The sequence below is a fragment of the Schistocerca nitens genome, chromosome 9 (assembly GCF_023898315.1).
Source record: "Schistocerca nitens isolate TAMUIC-IGC-003100 chromosome 9, iqSchNite1.1, whole genome shotgun sequence".
Taxonomy (NCBI): domain Eukaryota; kingdom Metazoa; phylum Arthropoda; class Insecta; order Orthoptera; family Acrididae; genus Schistocerca; species Schistocerca nitens.
In genome coordinates, this window is record NC_064622.1 from 343058493 (window position 1) to 343076400 (window position 17908).

The window sequence follows — 17908 nt, forward strand, 5'->3', positions numbered from 1 at the left end:
TATACCATTCCTTAATTGTTTTCACATCAGCTGGATCACTTTCATACAAACGATGATAATTTCTTTGCCCAGTAATCGGCAATTTTGTTTCTGCAAACCACACTACTGCTTGCGCGCGCTGCTGTGGAGTTGTTCACTTCATGCGACCATGCTGCACTCTGGCGACGATACTTTGCACTTCTGATGCTGCAATGTAAATTCTTTGAGATGCTCTACAATATGGTGCATTTTTCATTGTGATATCTACTGTGGTTTTTCTCTCTTGGGTCCTTGAAATCGGGGAGGTTTGAGTAGGACACCCTGTACTTCCGAATGGATAGGCGTATCTGCTGCTCATCTCCTGGCAATGATTTCATGCTAAAACTGCATGAAACCAGTATTACTGCCTGCATTATATACTGCCAGGTTGTAAACAGAATGCTGCCATTGATAAAATACAGAAAATGGTTCAGTGGTGGACAGAAGAATACCTGCTGAAGATTGATACACAGCCACATTCATAGCCATTGTTTTGCTTTTTCCGGTATCGGCAGGGCATACACTAAATTTTGGGCAACACTTTTACACCTGCAGTAGTGGCTTTCTTGTTCTGGAAACTATTCAGTGTGTTTCTTTGCTAAGACTCTCATTATCCATGATTGTGTGAGGCCAGCTGGAGTGCTTTCCTCTTTTGTCTTCAAAGGGTAAATTGCTCTTTAATTTGTTGATTAAAACTTATCTTTGCAAGGTGTAATATGCAAAACATTAAAAAGTGTCTTAATATATGTGTACCTTACCAATTTCTAAAAGCAAATAATATATAAGTGAACAGTGACAATGAGACACACACTTCTGTCCCACATATCTTCACATTGACCATCTCAATGCATGAAAGCTCCGGAAGAGCTGTACCTTATCGTTTGCCAAGAAATCTCCACATGAAAACTTAGTGGAAAATTTTTCCTAGAAGAGAAAGAAATCTCATTCATAATATTTTGAATATCTCCCACAAAATTTGTAATATTTAATCGTACATTCAAATGAAAGGAATATGTAAAATGGGAATCATGTTCAAAACATTACAGTTTTGATTAAGTGTTACACTGCTGTATTACTCATAGAACTTGACAATTGAAAACCTATTTGAGGAGAGGCAAAAATATTATAACTGGAGATGGTTTTGCTTTATCAGCGTAATTTTTAGTCTTCACTTACGAATTGCTCACTTTTATATTCCCTGCAAATTTCAGACACTTGGAGTGTATATTTGAGAGAAAATGATTAACACATAATCATGGACTTGGAATGTTTTTTATTGCATGGTAAGAAGATAGACATTGGTGAAAGAAACATTATTTTTAATTATATTTTTTTACATCCTAACTTGGTTTATGGCATTGAATACAAGGTGACTATAACTGAACTTTCAAAATGCTGTATAAATAACACCACTGGTCAGAATAATGTCAAATTACAATGGAATATTATCAGAGAAGGGGAAGACACATAGCAGAAGGAAAAAAAAAGAAAAAGCAGTGCAAAAAGAGATCAATAGGTGGCGCTGTATGTGTCAGAATACGTAAATGAAAACACCTGTTATGCGCACGACCCAGTGAAGTTGGTATAAACATGCCAGGTACACGGCTTTTCCTCCTTTCGTGTCAGCGACGTTTGCCATGACTATCTCAATGCAGGTTCATGCTCCGCTTGTAAAGCTGTATTACAAGAATGATGACTGTGCACACATCACTCTGCAGAAGTTCTGGGCACTGAAGGGGTTTGAAAAAAGGCATGGGTCCAATGACTGCCATGGGTCTGTAGAAAATAATTCGAAAATACGGGTTCTTTTGGTGTGCAATCCGGTAGAGGAAGGAAATGAATTGATTCGAAGTCAGTGATAGCAGTGGCCACAGCAATTCAGGAGGAGATGAATGGTGGTGTGCAAATGTGTAGTGCATGGATAATTGCCCAAACTTTGGACTTAACCCGTGAACATGGTGCATAAAATCCTACGAAACATCCTCCTTTGCTTCAAAATGGCCCATGTGCACGAGTTGCTTCCTGTAGATCTGCCAGCAAGAGAGACCTTTGCTTTACAATTTCTTGCTCGCATGGAAGTGGACAAGGATTGGCCATGGAAGGTTCTGTGGACAGACGAAACCCACTTCCATCTGACAGGATATGTCAATACACAAAATTGTCGAATGTGGGCAATGGAATCCACAGCAGTACCACTTCATCCTGAAAAGGTCACTTTGTGGTGTGGGTTTACGGCATCATATATCGTAGCGCCATATTTCTTCGAAGAGACAGGTGCTTCAGGTCCTGTTACCTGTACCGTCAGTGTTAAGCACTATGAGTGTCTGTTGCGCAACCACATCGTTCCAGCTCTCAACAGCATGGATTTGTGGATGGGATCATTTTTATGCAAGATGGCACACCTCCGAACATTGCAAATCCAGCTAGACAGCTGCTGAAGCGCTGTTTCGGAAATGCTGGAATTATTACCTGCCATTTACATACAGCCTGGCCGTCCCAATCACCTGCTCTTAATCTGTGTGACTTCTGGCTGTGGGGTTAGCTGAAAGATGTTGTGTCCAGTGTTCCAATTGCAAACTTAGCTGCAGTGAAGGCATGCATTGCACAACACATTCTGAATGTGATCCCAGAACCGCTTCGATCAGTCTTGGAACGTGCTGTTTCTCGATTTCAACTTGTTGCAGAAAACGGTAGACAACTTATGGAACATGTTTTGCCACAGTCACATGGAAATTAATAATCTGATTTGATTTTGATGGATGCTTTTTATGCAAATTTTGGCCATAGGACAATTAAAAACTGACATGATTGATGCTTTTTATGCGGTTTTTGGCCTCGGGACAATTAAAAACCGATTTTTTCCATCCGATGTGATATGACCTTGCCACGTTCTTACATAACTAACGGTATCACACCTGTACACCCATGTACACTGAGTAGTACAGTTTAACATCAAACATACGCCTTACGCGTTGTTGTATGACTCATTTGTCATTTGTAGTCAGCCACTATTAAATTGTGATGCTTACAGCACCATCTGTTGCTACATTTTGTAACTATTTCTTCTGCCATACGTTTTCCCCCTTGCAATTTGATGTCATTCTGACCAGTGGTGTTATTTCAATAGCGGTTTGAAAGTTTAACTTAATTATAATCACCCTGTATATGACTGAAACTTCATAATCTTTGGAATTAAAGAAGTATAAGGTATATAACTTTTAGTGCAATGAAAAAGAACTAATTTTTCTTTCATTATGTTGTTTCCTCTTCTTCTGATTGCAACGCTGTCGCTTCAGGTTGGGAATATCCTGTGAGTAATAAATAAAATGCTGCATCCTCTGGTGATAAGTACTATGTTAGATGTTTCAGATTTTCCAGCTTTTCTGATTTTATGGGTAGTGTATTGGTTTAAAATGTCAGAGTGCTGAAAGTGATCTGCTGGGAGGGATCCTTCATCAAGGAATATACAGGGTGATTCAAAAAGAATACCACAACTTTAAAAATGTGTATTTAATGAAAGAAACATAATATAACCTCCTGTTATACATCATTACAAAGAGTATTTAAAAAGGTTTCTTTTTTTCACTCAAAAATAAGTTCAGAGATGTTCAATATGGCCCCCTCCAGACACACGAGCAATATCAACCCGATACTCCAACTCGTGCCACACTCTCTGTAGCATATCGGGCGTAACAGTTTGGATAGCTGCTGTTATTTCTCGTTTCAAATCATCAATGGTGGCTGGGAGAGGTGGCTGAAACACCATATCCTTAACATACCCCCATAAGAAAAAATCGCAGGGGGTAAGATCAGGGCTTCTTGGAGGCCAGTGATGAAGTGCTCTGTCACGGGCTGCCTGGCGGCCGATCCATCGCCTCGGGTAGTTAGACGTTCAGGTTTCAGACGATAAGGTTTCATAACTAACCTTTTTCGTAGGACTCTCCATACAGTTGATTGTGGAATTTGCAGCTCTCTGCTAGCTCTGCGAGTCGATTTTCCTGGGCTGCGAACAAATGCTTGCTGGATGCGTGCTACATTTTCATCACTCGTTCTCGGCCGTCCAGAACTTTTCCCTTTGCACAAACACCCATTCTCTGTAAACTGTTTATACCAACGTTTAATACACCACCTATCAGGAGGTTTAACACCATACTTCGTTCGAAATGCACGCTGAACAACTGTCGTCGATTCACTTCTGCCGTACTCAATAACACAAAAAGCTTTCTGTTGAGCGGTCGCCATCTTAGCATCAACTGACGCTGACGCCTAGTCAACAGCGCCTCAAGCGAACAAATGTACAACTAAATGAAACTTTATAGCTCCCTTAATTCGCCGACAGATAGTGCTTAGCTCTGCCTTTTGTCGTTGCAGAGTTTTAAATTCCTAAAGTTGTGGTATTCTTTTTGAATCACCCTGTATTATGAAGTCTGTTCCTCCCATTGCTTTTGCAACTGCAACTTTTTCCTGATATTTGTATGTGTATTTAAATATTTTATACTTAGAAAATTTCTGACCTCTCTTCTTACTGACATTTTTTAATACTGACTTAAATGTCATTAGTATTCCTGGAAATCACTACCTGTCATCCTTACCACATTGAAATGTGCCTCATTTTCTACAGTGTCTTCCTAATCTCTAGGAGTTCCTACCTTTTTTCTTTCTTTTAATTTTTTCTATTTTTGCAAAGTTGGCGTCACATGGAAGAAAGCTATGGCCTTTCGTGGGAAAGTAATGACTGATGTACTTGAATCTTCCAGAAGCAACTAAAGTTGTTAGATAATGAATCATTGTCATATTTTTGTTCTGCCCAATACAGCCATCAGAGAACAAGTAAAATGTATCAACTTGTGGCGATGATGTACTTGTCATGTACCTGTTTGGACGCAAAATAACTTCATTAACACACTTATGACCGTGTGTTTCATCCCACATAAACATTGTACTTTTTGTTGTTTTTTCACTCTGAATACTAAAGTTGAATTATCATAGTTGACACAGGTATAATATTTCATTCATGGGGAGTAAAGGGTATGGCAGATTTTGTTGGAAGTCAAAATTGGGAATATCCACCTTATTTTTTTCCTGGCAAGATTTGAGAACTTTTTCTTGTTCTTATGTGTTCACCATCCTGTTGGATTGTTTGAAGGAAAAAAATTGCTACATGCTGAACTGCACTAACTGTATGATGTATCATGAAAATTAGTAATCCGAAGAGAAAAGACATTATCTTACTTATAATTTCTGAAGATTTTCTATGGGGTCTGCTCTTTGTCTAAGTCCATCCTGGAATATTGTTGGAGTGTCTGGTACCCATACCACAAAGGAGTAATGAGTATATTGACCGGATGAACGGATACAGAGAAGAGCAGTATGAATAGTCACTGGTTTTGTTCAACCTTTGAGCGAGTGTCATGAAGACGCTGAAAGAACTAAACTGGCATGTGCCTGATGACACAAACTTGCCCATGAAAACCTACTCATTAACTTTCTAGTACCAACTTTAAGTGATGACTCTAGGAATATGTTACAACCCCCTATGTATTGCACGCATAGAGATTGTGAAAACAAGATGAAACTAATTACAGTGCATACAGAGGCATTTAAAATGTCATCCTTCTCGTGCTGTACACTGATGAGCCAAAACATTATGACCACCTGCTTAATAGGTTGCTTGTCCTTCTTTGGAACGGAAATACATCACTGATTCTGCGTATCATGGATCTGAAAGTTTGTTGGTAGGTTTGTGGAGGTATGCGGCATTAGATGTCTAGGCACAGGTCACGTAATTCGCTAAACAAATGGCCGCTGATGTGTGTACATGGTGACGCCCAGTAGCAACACAGTTGGGTTCCATAGAATTCACTTATGACGCTCCTTAAACCACTGCAGCTCGGTTTTAGCTCAGAGACATGGACAATTATACTGCTGAAAGATGACATTGCCGTCAGGGAAGACATCAAGCATGAAGGGATGCAGGTGGTGTGCAACTGCCAGTGTGTCTTTGATTACTACCACAGGTCCCATGCAAGTGCTGGAGAATGTCTCCCATAGCATAATACTGCTCACACCAGCCTACATTCTTGGCGTGCTGCCCGTTTTGAGGTGCCATTCACCTCGATGACAGCATTTGTGGAGACCACCATCGACCTGTTCCCATTGATTGACAGTCGAATCTCGATGTACCCATGCCCAGTGTAATCGTAATTGACAATGTCGTCGAGTCAACATGTGAACACAATGGGTGGACTGCTGCAGGTGCTCCATCTTCAACAATGTACAATGAACAGTGTGCTCCGAAACATCGGTATGTGCACCAGCATTTTGCTCTTGGTGCCACACATCACCATCTGCCCTATTTTACAAAGGAGACAGGCCTCCGAACGCTTTAAGTTTTGTGGAGAGCTTGGACGTCCAACTTTTCAGCGTCTTGTTGTAGTGTCACTGTCCTATCTCTTTCTGTAGACGGTAACGACAGTAGCACATGAACATTCGACCAGCTTCGCCGTTTGAGATACTCGTTCACAGGCTTTGCGTGATAATCTGCTCTTTCTTGAAGTCGCTTATCTTACAATCAGTGGGTTTCCCCATTTGCAGCCCATACTTCCCTATGGAGATCCCCCATCTCTCTCTGCTTCGCTTGCATACTTTTGTTACTGCATCACTTGCCCGCAACGCATCATTCGACGTCGCAGTGGTCATGGTGTTTTGGCTCATCAGTGTATAAGTGAATGGAACTGTATGAAACCATAACTGGTACAATAAGACATATCCTCTGCCATGCAGATGTATTGTCTGCCGACCTCGCTCAAAGAAGCTGCTGTTAGTCAGCACCAGAAGTGCCACAGCAGTTTTAACTTCTTTGACCATCAACGTTAATTGTCGCAGGAAAGAACAGATACCTCGTACAAGGCTTTAAACATATTTGTTCCAGTTCTAATCAAGAATATTACCCGTCTTATCACACATAACTTGTTTCGTGCTTTGTCGAGGCTTTGAACGGCAGGGAAAAGTGTGTTTCTGTCTCCTCAGATAATTGGCTGCTTGGTGAGAAATTGTCCTTGATGTTAGTAGCTAAGAATCCAGTTCAGATAACAAAATTTTTCTTTCCAGTCGGGTATGTATCAAACTAGGCCCCAATTTAATCAGTAATAGTAGGAGAGAGAGAAGCAAAGATAACTTGGTTCTAAATATTGACTTTAACCATTCAGAATTTCTCGCTGAATATGTGCCACACGGTACCTGAGCCTTGCGTTCAAAGGCAAGAACATTGTCAGTTCACTGAGAGGTTAAACAGTAAGTTGTCAACTTGTCGCAAAAGAAGTTGCAGATCAAGACTGAATTATAATGATTTCTAAAGGAGGTCGCACATCCATTTCCTAAGCAGTGGCGCACTGTGTTGATAAAGTTCGAGCACATTTTCTCTACTTTCCACGGAGAAATTCCAAAAAGGTGATGGAAAGTCACATATGTTATCAATTCGACAAAATTAACAGAACAGTCATTTAAGAAAATGTGAAGACAGTACTTCGTTTCGGATTATACGTCTAAATAGAAAGGCGAAATGGAGGGCTGTTAAGAATGCTGCAAGAAGAAATCGGTTCTGGACTACGTCTCTTTTTTGGCATTCACAGATTAAACAAACTGCTCTAACAAATGCATAACAAATATGATGTGAAACATAAGTGTGGTGAAAATAGTATTTATGTTGATCTGATAATTATTTTAATTGTTAAACGTACGCAATTCTGTGGGATGGTAGGCCATCACTGCAACGTTCTTTTAATTTGAGAAGTCTCATTCTATTTTTAATATTGTTACAATGTAACACATTCAGATCCACTGAGGAGAACCGTAGTTAGTTTTAAAATGTATCAGAGCTAAAAGGTATACCGTAATTGATTATGATCGGGACGACAAATAATTAGAAACATCATGGTTGCCGCCTATAAAAAAAGGACAACGGTGAATTGTAATTCGCAGCACTAATTCTCTGGTGACGTCAGCGGGCGCTACAAATGGCAGAGTATGAACCGGGAATGGTCTACCTGTTGAATTTGTACTGCCTACCTTACGCAGCATAGTAGAGGCATATTTTCTAGGACTAGTATTTATAGCCAATCTGAAATGGCTACCACCAGAGGTCAGCTTTTAGCAGAAGTGACATTTAAAACTCAATACCTTACTCCAGGCCTGTGTGTCGGTACCCCCATCAGCATATGACTCTTAGAATCGACATACCACTATGGTACCATATTTATTCTGGTTCCTTTCCGACGTGCCCTGTAGACAGCCTCCTGACGCAAATGATGATTGTCATTTTGTGGACCGCAAGCGACCAACTACCACTTGAGTATACTCTACACGTTTATTGTTACGTGGAACCTCAGAAACACTATTTCCTTTTCCCAGTAAGGGGATACAAACCTCACAGAAGCGACGCTGATCCAGAATTCTGACATCAGTCTGTGTATAATCTACTCGTTCTGACATACACCTACCTCCACCGAATCCTGGCATTTGGCCATTCTCGCAAATACCTTATGACGTGTACACTGCACATAATGAATCTGGATATATACCTTGTACCGATGGATATTATACAACTATGTGCTCACCGACAATTGTTCCTTTCTCTGTTCGGAAATCATATATACAGATTGCCCAACAGTTCTGCACCTCGTAGGTTGTGCCTTCACATACATCTGCCACATAGATACATATTTTCACAACAGAACTGCTAGCCATTATTCATTTTCTTTGACATATCCGTAATCAATGACATGAGTTTGTCTGGGTTAGTTCCAAATTCCCTAGATCATATTCACGATAAAGTTTACGATAATTAATGATTCAATTGAACAGAAGATTGCAGAGGCGTTTATTGTGGCTGGTAATTTGTGCAGAAAACATGGAACTGTCAGGGAAATTGATTTCACTAGAGAAAGTCACTGAAATGTCGGGTATTCTGTAAGGGAACTTCAAAAAGTAAGTTACAGATTATTATGGCAAGCTGAGTAACTTGCAGCATTCTGTACTACACTTCACAGTGACAGATACACTACACTGTTTTTCAGCACAGCCACCAATTGTCGGGATGTTGTAAATCGTTCAGTTCCTCGACAACAGAAATCAGCGCCTTGGTCACGGGACCAATCTTGAGCCACTGTGTCAACGCCTCCATCGTCCGAGCATCTACGATAGTTGTAAATCGGTTCCACGATTGCCTGGATATTGTCTGTCGCAAATGTCGATGGGCTTCCTAACCGATCACCATCACCCAAGTCTGTGCGGCGTTGGTCATGTTGTTGGCACCATGTCACTACAGCTGGTTGTGACGTTACGTTTGGACCATGCGCCGCCAGAATTTCACGGTGAATCTGTGTGCAATTTAGACGTTTTGCCCACAAGAATGGTACTGTCCCGCTTACTACAGCTTTGGAGTAAGTTTCCAGTTGTCGCGACATTTCATTCCCACGTTGTGATGCACCTGTTTTCCGTACCGCATCAAAAGTGATCCTTCAGGAAACCCACAACATGAACTCTCTTATGACAATACGCCACTCTTGGGAAATGGTCTTCATGGGACGACATGTCGTAACTTAACTTTTTGAAGCCCCCTCGTAGGTGACTCCACGAAATTGGAGACACAGGGGCGTTTAGAATCGTTGTTCGTTGACGAAGGAAACGTATTATCATTTTAATATAAATCAGTTGAGATTATGCTTCGTAAACAGTCTGTTTTGTAGTCGCATAGGAAAGGTGAAGAAGCACATTGAATTGTTATATTTCTCGCTTGTCAACTTCGGTCCGCACGCTAACTTCGGGAATCTTCGTGTTAACCCGTCGAGTTCTTCGGCTCCAAGACCGATTCTCGTAGTATGATTGTGAGTGTGAAAAGTTAGTGTGAGAAACTGTCATGTATCGTAGCTATCATTCACACAAAAGCAAGGTAGGCTTTTAAATTTTTTAAATAAAAATACGGATCCTTATCTGAACTTGCATGTTTTGTACAACACCATTAAATATCCGGGATTCTCAATTCTTTTGCTAATTTATCTTCAGTTTAGTGCTTTCCTTACTGTCTCACAAAGCATTGCTCACAGATAGCAGTGATCATGGTATGAAAAGCATGTGATTTGAAACATGGTGCATCATTTGCTATCAAAGTCTATTGATGTTTCATTTCAGTGACAACAGTTCGAAGCGTATTCCTGCTGTAACTTCTCATGTAGTTTGTCACCGTATCTCATAGTGACATGGTATGGAATGGCGGCAGCCCACGCTAACGATGGGATATCTAGGGGACATAAGCTTAAGCATGCAGAACTGCTGATAAAACTGCAAATATACTATTGTTTTGTAAAGTTTTTGTACAGCATTCAGAACATCTTGATGACAATTCCACAGCTGTTGTAGTGGTTTTGAAGGAAACGTCGTCATCAGTTGCACTTTTATTTTGGACTACTATCGGTTTCGACCCCCAAGGCCATTTCTAGTAACCTGTCAGGCGTCCTGAGACAGTTCGGAACCTTAAGGACCGAAACGGATCGTGGCTAAAATATTGTTTTGTATTCATGTTTCAGTATTTGGATGATTATTTAGACACAAACTGCCTCAGGTACTCAAGAATCTAAGTCATCGGTTTTCCAGTCCTGTTTCGAAATGCCTCGTTTTGACAGTAAGGCTGAAAAAATCCTGCAGCAGAATTGTTTTTAACGTCCGTATCTGGCGCGGCTCTGTTTGCCTTTGTTGCTCTGTTTCAAAATGCTTACTCTTGAATGCGTTTAGTTTTAAAAATTGCGTAAAATGTCTTATTTTTACCTCTGTTCTGAAAAAAGGAAATTGCGTCTGCTGTTGGCGTGAATATTCAATGCTCACGACGAAATTTGGCTTACTTATGTAAAGAAAGTACTTCGGAATGTTTTCAGAAGTGCCTTGAGAATGTGGATGTAAATGGAAAGTTTCAGCATCTGTGCAAAATAACCACAGATCCCTCACGAGGAAATGTGCTTAGAATGCATGAAAAAGAGTCGTGTGACACGCCTGTGAGGCGGCCGCGTTCTAAAGCCCTGATTCGGATTAGAGAACAACGGGTGACGCCTGTGCCTGTCTTACTATGCCGGGTCGCAATAAATTGCAGTTGATGCCATAATAATCTTGTCCAGGTCTAGACCATGCTGTGCGAGAACTTTACTTTGGGGCGGCGCACTTAAAAAAGGACACAGTGGACATATCCGCATGTGTTAATTAAAAAAAAAAAAGTAGATATCGTTTTAACCTAACGTACTTTTACATACAGCACAATAATACGTTAAATCGCTTTTTGAAGCATTAACTAACAAATTAACGTTTAGAAAATGTACCATGTAGACTATTTTCAGTACATTACTTTTTTAAACAAGGCTGACAGAAAGAAAATGAGCCATAAGGACATAGTTCCTGCTATATTCAATACATTTCATATCTGCTTTCCTAAACTGTTCGTACGATAATGCAGTTTATCAAACATTTACTGTTCTCTGTAGTACTTTTAGTCCAAGATCAGGTCATGGAAGAAGACATAATGCAACGTACTTTGTCGGCTCAGAGTTTTGCCACTGAAGAAATTTATGTTAAAGTTTGGCTGCCTCAGAGGCTTTCTTTTTAACAGTTGTGACATAGTATTACAGAATTATTGTAAATTCATTTATATTAATATTTCTATATTAATCCCAGCTGAACTTTGAACAGACACTAATAAATGATGTGGCAACTCCAGAAAAAGAAGAGAGAGAAATCATATGTGCCCATGAAAACTTACAGAGTAAAACTTGCCCATGTATATTACATAACTTTTTCAGAAAAATTCGGAATATCAATCAGGAAAAACTATTGGTGAGACTAAGTGGCCATCCTATACATATCCCCATGGAAATAAAATATCTGACTGGCAGCAGAAGTGGTTGTAAATTAAGATGTTTCTCCCTATCTAGTATTTGCATACTGCAGAGGAGATCTTTTTAAGGAAAAAAAAACTGTAAATAGCCATCATATGCTACATTTATAAGAAGAATCCTCTATAGTATAGGAGTAGTCAAGGAGAGATTACTGTAATCTGCATTTGTGAAAACACTTCCATTCTGTGGCAGACGTATTTTTGTAAACCCTCGTCCCCAGTTTTGTAAAGGCCTCGTCACTACTGCTGTGGAGGCCGAATGTTGCCATTGTTGTTACGTTACGCCAGGTTTGAGAGTTCGTGAAATGGCTTCTGGTGCAGAACACCACTAAGACAATTTCTACCTGCCCCTATTAGACAGCTATGCCCCAAGGTCGGGTAACAGGATACGAGAGCAAAGGTTCTACAACACTCCAACAAATTAGTAACAAAGTCACACAATTGAGTTAAAAAAGTGAACTTATCTTTGTGACTTGTCGAATAATGAAGCCTGCAACACTGTATGTATGTGGCTAAGTGCTAAGTACATAACAAATGCAATTTACAACAACTGTCTGTTCACCTCTAAGAGTTCACTAAACAACGTTCCATGTCTAAGTCAGTCCTGGACGATGATCTATAACCAAGTCGGCGAGAGCTGCTCTTGTATCATCCAAGTAGGCTTCTGTCCATTGTTGTCTGGTCATTAGCAGGTTGTACTCAGCCAGTAAGTGACTGAGGCAAAGTTAATATTTTCATCCTCAGCACCGCCCGTGGTGCTGGTGGAACTTGCGCAAGTGACGAGTGTCTTTGGCACTGGCACCAGCTTGCATCTTTGCACTTGTGGTGCTTTTGCTCTGGCTGTGTCTTGTTTGAAAGACACAGCACATCTAATTTCTATTAGAAGATTGTTAAAAGTTTATACCTGTGCTTCCCTTCTTTCTGTGCCAAAGCCGGCCGGAGTGGCCATGCGGTTCTGGGCGCTACAGTCTGGAGCCGAGCGACCGCTACGGTCGCAGGTTCGAATCCTGCCTCGGGCATGGATGTGTGTGATGTCCTTAGGTTAGTTAGGTTTAATTAGTTCTAAGTTCTAGGCGACTGATGAGCTCAGAAGTTAAGTTGCATAGTGCTCAGAGCCATTTGAACCATTTTCTGTGCCAAAGTGAGATTCACTAAAGGGGTAACTAATTTAGAGATACCCATTAACAGCTTACAGGCTATAACTATTACACTAGAAACTTCTTGATGATGACTATTCATGATCATCTCTCCAACCCACATGTTAACAAGAGGTACATTGTATTCCTCTGGACCCGAGTCACTGTTTCATTGGACTACTTAAATCATTTATGGATCTGTTTGGCTGACTATCCTGTTCCTTCTGGTGGAACCATATTGGCGTGATATCCTCTGCATGTGGGGACCAGTGACCCTGTAGGCTAGCTTCATTAACTCGGCTGATCACATGAGTGACGTGGTGCAAATTTTGTGGAAAAATAAGGCTGGCTGATGACAAAGTTTTTATTGGCAATCAGCTAGCTACTTATATTTTTTTCTTAGTAACAGTCAGATCTGGATTGACATACATACCAGGTTGTTCCATTGTGAAATTTGCCATGCAGGAAAGATCATTATGATACTGAAAAATGATCTCCCTCCTTTACAGAGATTTACCGTTTATTGCAAGATGAAGACTGCACAGTTTTTCAAACTGAAGCTTGGTATTGATGTAATCGACATGAGTGGGGATACCCATGTAATCATGGAGTTGCAGAATTAAGAATATTTTGTAGGCTGATCTCAGTGGCAGTGTTTGCGTCCATAAAATGTTCATCTTACATTCCCTTGCCCTTGTTGATGCAACACACTGATCAGTGAAGATATTCTACTATTATCATATAATGTAAAATAAATAAGAAACTCGGCTGTTTACATTAAGGAACTGTTTGCCATATCTTATTAGTGCAAGGCACTCTTAACCTTGAACTGTGTCCCTACACTGTTGTAAGTTTAAAATCAATCACCTCAGTGGCAGTGGATGAGCAGTTAGTATAATTGAACTTATGTTCGTTCCTTCCACAGTTTAAAACATTTCTGCATGCCCTTTTCCTTAAGGACATGCTGAAGCTCCACAGTTTTTGTCTTCTAGAAGAGTGCTATAGTAGACTTCTTGTTTACTGTTACTGTACTAAGCTGATCGAGAAGCCTGGGACGTGCCACAGTGAAAGACAGAATTCAACATTGTAAGAAATTTTGTTCTAGTACATCTGGACAGATATGCAGCAAACCAGTCTCAGGACTGAAGACCACAACAACAACAATGGAAACTGTAACAGAAGAAGCTAGACTATTTGCATTGGACACAGGCACTTTTGCTTTAGAAGGATTTCAGCCATCTTGTGCTGTTGAAATTGTATGTCATTGTAAATAGTTTCCTCATAATTCCTGTGAGGCACAAGACCAGTCACTAAAATTTCATCTTGGTGCTAACTCGTGGGATCACTTACTATGCACCTTTAAGTAATTCTGTCTAGTCCCTGATGATGATGATGTAGGAACATCATCTTTATTAATTTGTAATTGTGTTTTTATGTTGTCAATAGTCATTGTTATGGAAATTATCACTTATGAAAAGTATTTAAATAAAGGAATTTTACATTACACTAGGATAATTCTAAGTTATAAGCAGCTTGAGAGCAACCATTGTATAATTGCTGACACAAAACCAATGTTCTCTGAATTTCCTCAAAAATTTCTTTAAGAGCTACATATCTCATCACCAAATCAAAGATGTATTAGACAAATTCTTGTTGTTGTGCTTGGTACATTAGTGTTGGGCAATCCAAGAAATAAGAACTATGTTCTTAATTACAGTGTGTTCATGATGTTCTCAGGAACTGATTTTGTAATTCGAATAGAACGTCCCATAACATGACCTATTTCTCATTGTGGTTCGGCCCATAATGGTAGCAATTGAGAACAGTTGGTTGCATTTCTAAAGGCTTTGTTTTCTCTAGGATGTATGTTCATTTCAGTTTGTTCCCAGCTTCTTCTTAATACAGAAATTTGAGGAATAGCTTTCATATTCTGTTAAAAGTTATGATAAAAATACTGGAATTGTTTATGTTTCGGCTTATTCTAGAATGAAATTCTCAAAATTCGTTAACCTATGTCACGGAAGAAAAAATGGAAACCTTTTCTCTGCAAATAAATGTCGGTGAAATTGTAAATTAGGAATCAAACGTAACTCTAAATGAACTTTAATTGTAGTGGGGCTGTCCATAAAGTATGTAGCAGGTTAATCGGAGAGTAAGGGGAGTAGCATCCTTATATCTAATGCTAATAATGAAAGGATAGAAATTGAATTATCAGAAAGCGAATGAAACAGCAATAAGGGAAAGAATCAGGTTTTTCTTCCCTTCCCTCCACACCACATAATTACAGTGATGTCGTATGAATTTGTATTAGTTAAACTGTGTTCAGCTGTGACCAGGGTTTGTCATGCAGTACTCTCGTACATTTCATGAAGCATAGTATACCACAAAAATAGTTGTTTATTAAATCTATTCAAAGCAGTACACTTGCAGTTAGTGTTAACAAAATATCTTATTCCCAAACTTGGGTACACAAGTTATCTCTCATAAGATACTCTCATAAGAGGGTTAGCAAGAGACTTTGAATGAGAGAGGGATTGATTATACATTCAAGATTTATGTTCTCTTCCTTTCCATTGTTAATTTGGGTTCACAGAATTTTCCATTCGGCGTATTCCTAGAAGCTGTGGTTGGCGATGAGATTTCTCTGCTGCACTTGCTCTGATGTCAAAATGTTGGCTACTGCACCCTAATTGCTGCCCTTAGCCCAACAAACACATCAAACAGAAGATATAAAATTTCACACTAAGACAAATGTCATATGCAATCAGTACAAGAATGATATTATAACTTGATGTATTTACTCATTCATACTCGACATTGAGGGAGCGGAAATTTAAGGCTGATAACTTTCACATATATATCAGGGTTTTTAATCTCAAAATTTCTGCACCCTTTCATAGTTTCATTAAAATCTTGTTTGAAAGGCAGCATGATAAAGATAAAACTAACTACAGAGGCTGAGGATAATTTTATACATTTACATAAAACCATTTTCTTTAGAGACACAGCAGTTAACTGTAGACACAGTTTTTCTTGACTTCCGAAAAGCATTTGGTTCAGTACTATATCAGCACATACTAATGAAAGTGCAGTAATAATTGGTATCGAACAAAATCTGTGATTGGATTGGAAATCAATTGGTAGCTAGAATATGGCATGTTCCGTTAGACAGTGAGTTGATGACAAATATATAAGCACCTTCAGATGTGCTCCCAGGGAAGCGTGTTGGTACCTTGCTGCTCATGTTGTGTATTAATGACCTGATAGATAATGCTAATATTGTTAACCTCAGGCTTTTTGTAACGATGCAGTTATCTACAGTGAAATATGATTTGAAAAAAAGTCTGCATAAACATTCAGACCATTCTTGATAAGATTTTAATGTGGTGCAGACATTGGCAACTTGATTTAAATGTTCAGAAATGTGCACTTCAAAAATGCAAAAAAAATGTACCTTAAGACTACAGTATCAGTGAGACATAATTGGAATCAGTCAGCTCCTACAAATGCCTGGGTATAACATTTTGTAGAGATATGAAATGGAATGATCAATTTGGCCTCATAATATGTAAAGCAGGTGACAGACCTCAGTTTGGTGGTGGGTTGCTGGGAAAGTGTGTACAGTCTACAAAGAAGAATGCTTACAGAACACTCGTGCAACACATCCTGAAATATTGCTTACATGTATGTGACACATACCAAACATTGTTGACTGTATAAAAAGAAGGGCAGCACACATGGTCATATGCTTGTTGTTTGACCCACTGGAGATATCATGGAGATGCTGAAAAATGTGAATAGGTGAACACTTGAAAATAGACACCAGCTATCTGACAAAAAACACAAAGTTTCAGACACAAGTACTAAGACAGAAATCTCATAGGACCTGTGAAGGACAAGATCAGGCTAATTACTGCATTCACAGAAGCATGTAAGCAGTTGTTCTTTCCATGTCGAGATTGCTATTGATATCATCTATCAGGTTATTAATATACTACACATGGACTGGATAGAAACTGTAGTACATGGTAGAATAGAAGTACCCTTTGCCATGCACTTCATAGTAGTTTTTAGAGTATAAAGTGGACATAGACAACATCATATCCCACATTATGGACACACAGGTATGCTGAATACATGTCAGAGAACAAATTATTTTACCCATGTGACAGGTTGTGTGGTTGAAACATATGGTATTCCCAGCAACCAGCCTGTACTTAAATGAAAACATTTATTTTGTAATGTGTGTTCAATTCATTTGTAGATAAAGTTCTTGATTTCTTGAAGTTATCTGCTCTGTTCATCACTGCGCTACATTGTGTGGATACATCTCCACCATTTAGTTTTAGTTACTCCTGGAGGCCATAGGCAGTGTCCACCAATACACCCATTATTATTTCACCTACAAATAATGAAGTGAGGTTGTAGAAGAAAGGAGATAAAATAGATTATGACTATTTCCTCCCCCATTATATCTTTAGCTCATTCAAAATGGTAGACAATAAAATCTATGCTTAACGATATAGTTCCATTCAGCCAGAGATGATAGGTGACAGTTTAAATGTGCATTGCATAGTTGCTGTATGTACCTACTACGGCCAATCACATAATGCAATTATGTTTATGTTTCTATAATAGCACAGCCCCCCCAGCCCCGATACCATAGACCTTGCCGTTGGTGGGGAGGCTTGCGTGCCTCAGCAATACAGATAGCCGTACCGTAGGTGCAACCACAACAGAGGGGTATCTGTTGAGAGGCCATACAAACGTTTGGTTCCTGAAGGAGGACAGCAGCCTTTTCAGTAGTTGCAGGGGCAAC

The 17908-nt window shown here is 39.6% G+C and overlaps 1 protein-coding gene across 1 annotated transcript in view; it reads left to right on the plus strand.

The window, feature by feature from the left end:
* The first annotated feature begins 9841 nt into the window (after positions 1-9841).
* The window catches only part of LOC126203890 (uncharacterized), a 35832-nt gene continuing 27765 nt past the window's right edge, over positions 9842-17908 (plus strand). The window contains exon 1 of the mRNA XM_049938273.1: positions 9842-9967. Coding sequence (XP_049794230.1) covers positions 9935-9967 — 33 coding nt within the window. The 5' untranslated portion in view covers positions 9842-9934. The remainder of the gene's footprint in view (positions 9968-17908) is intronic.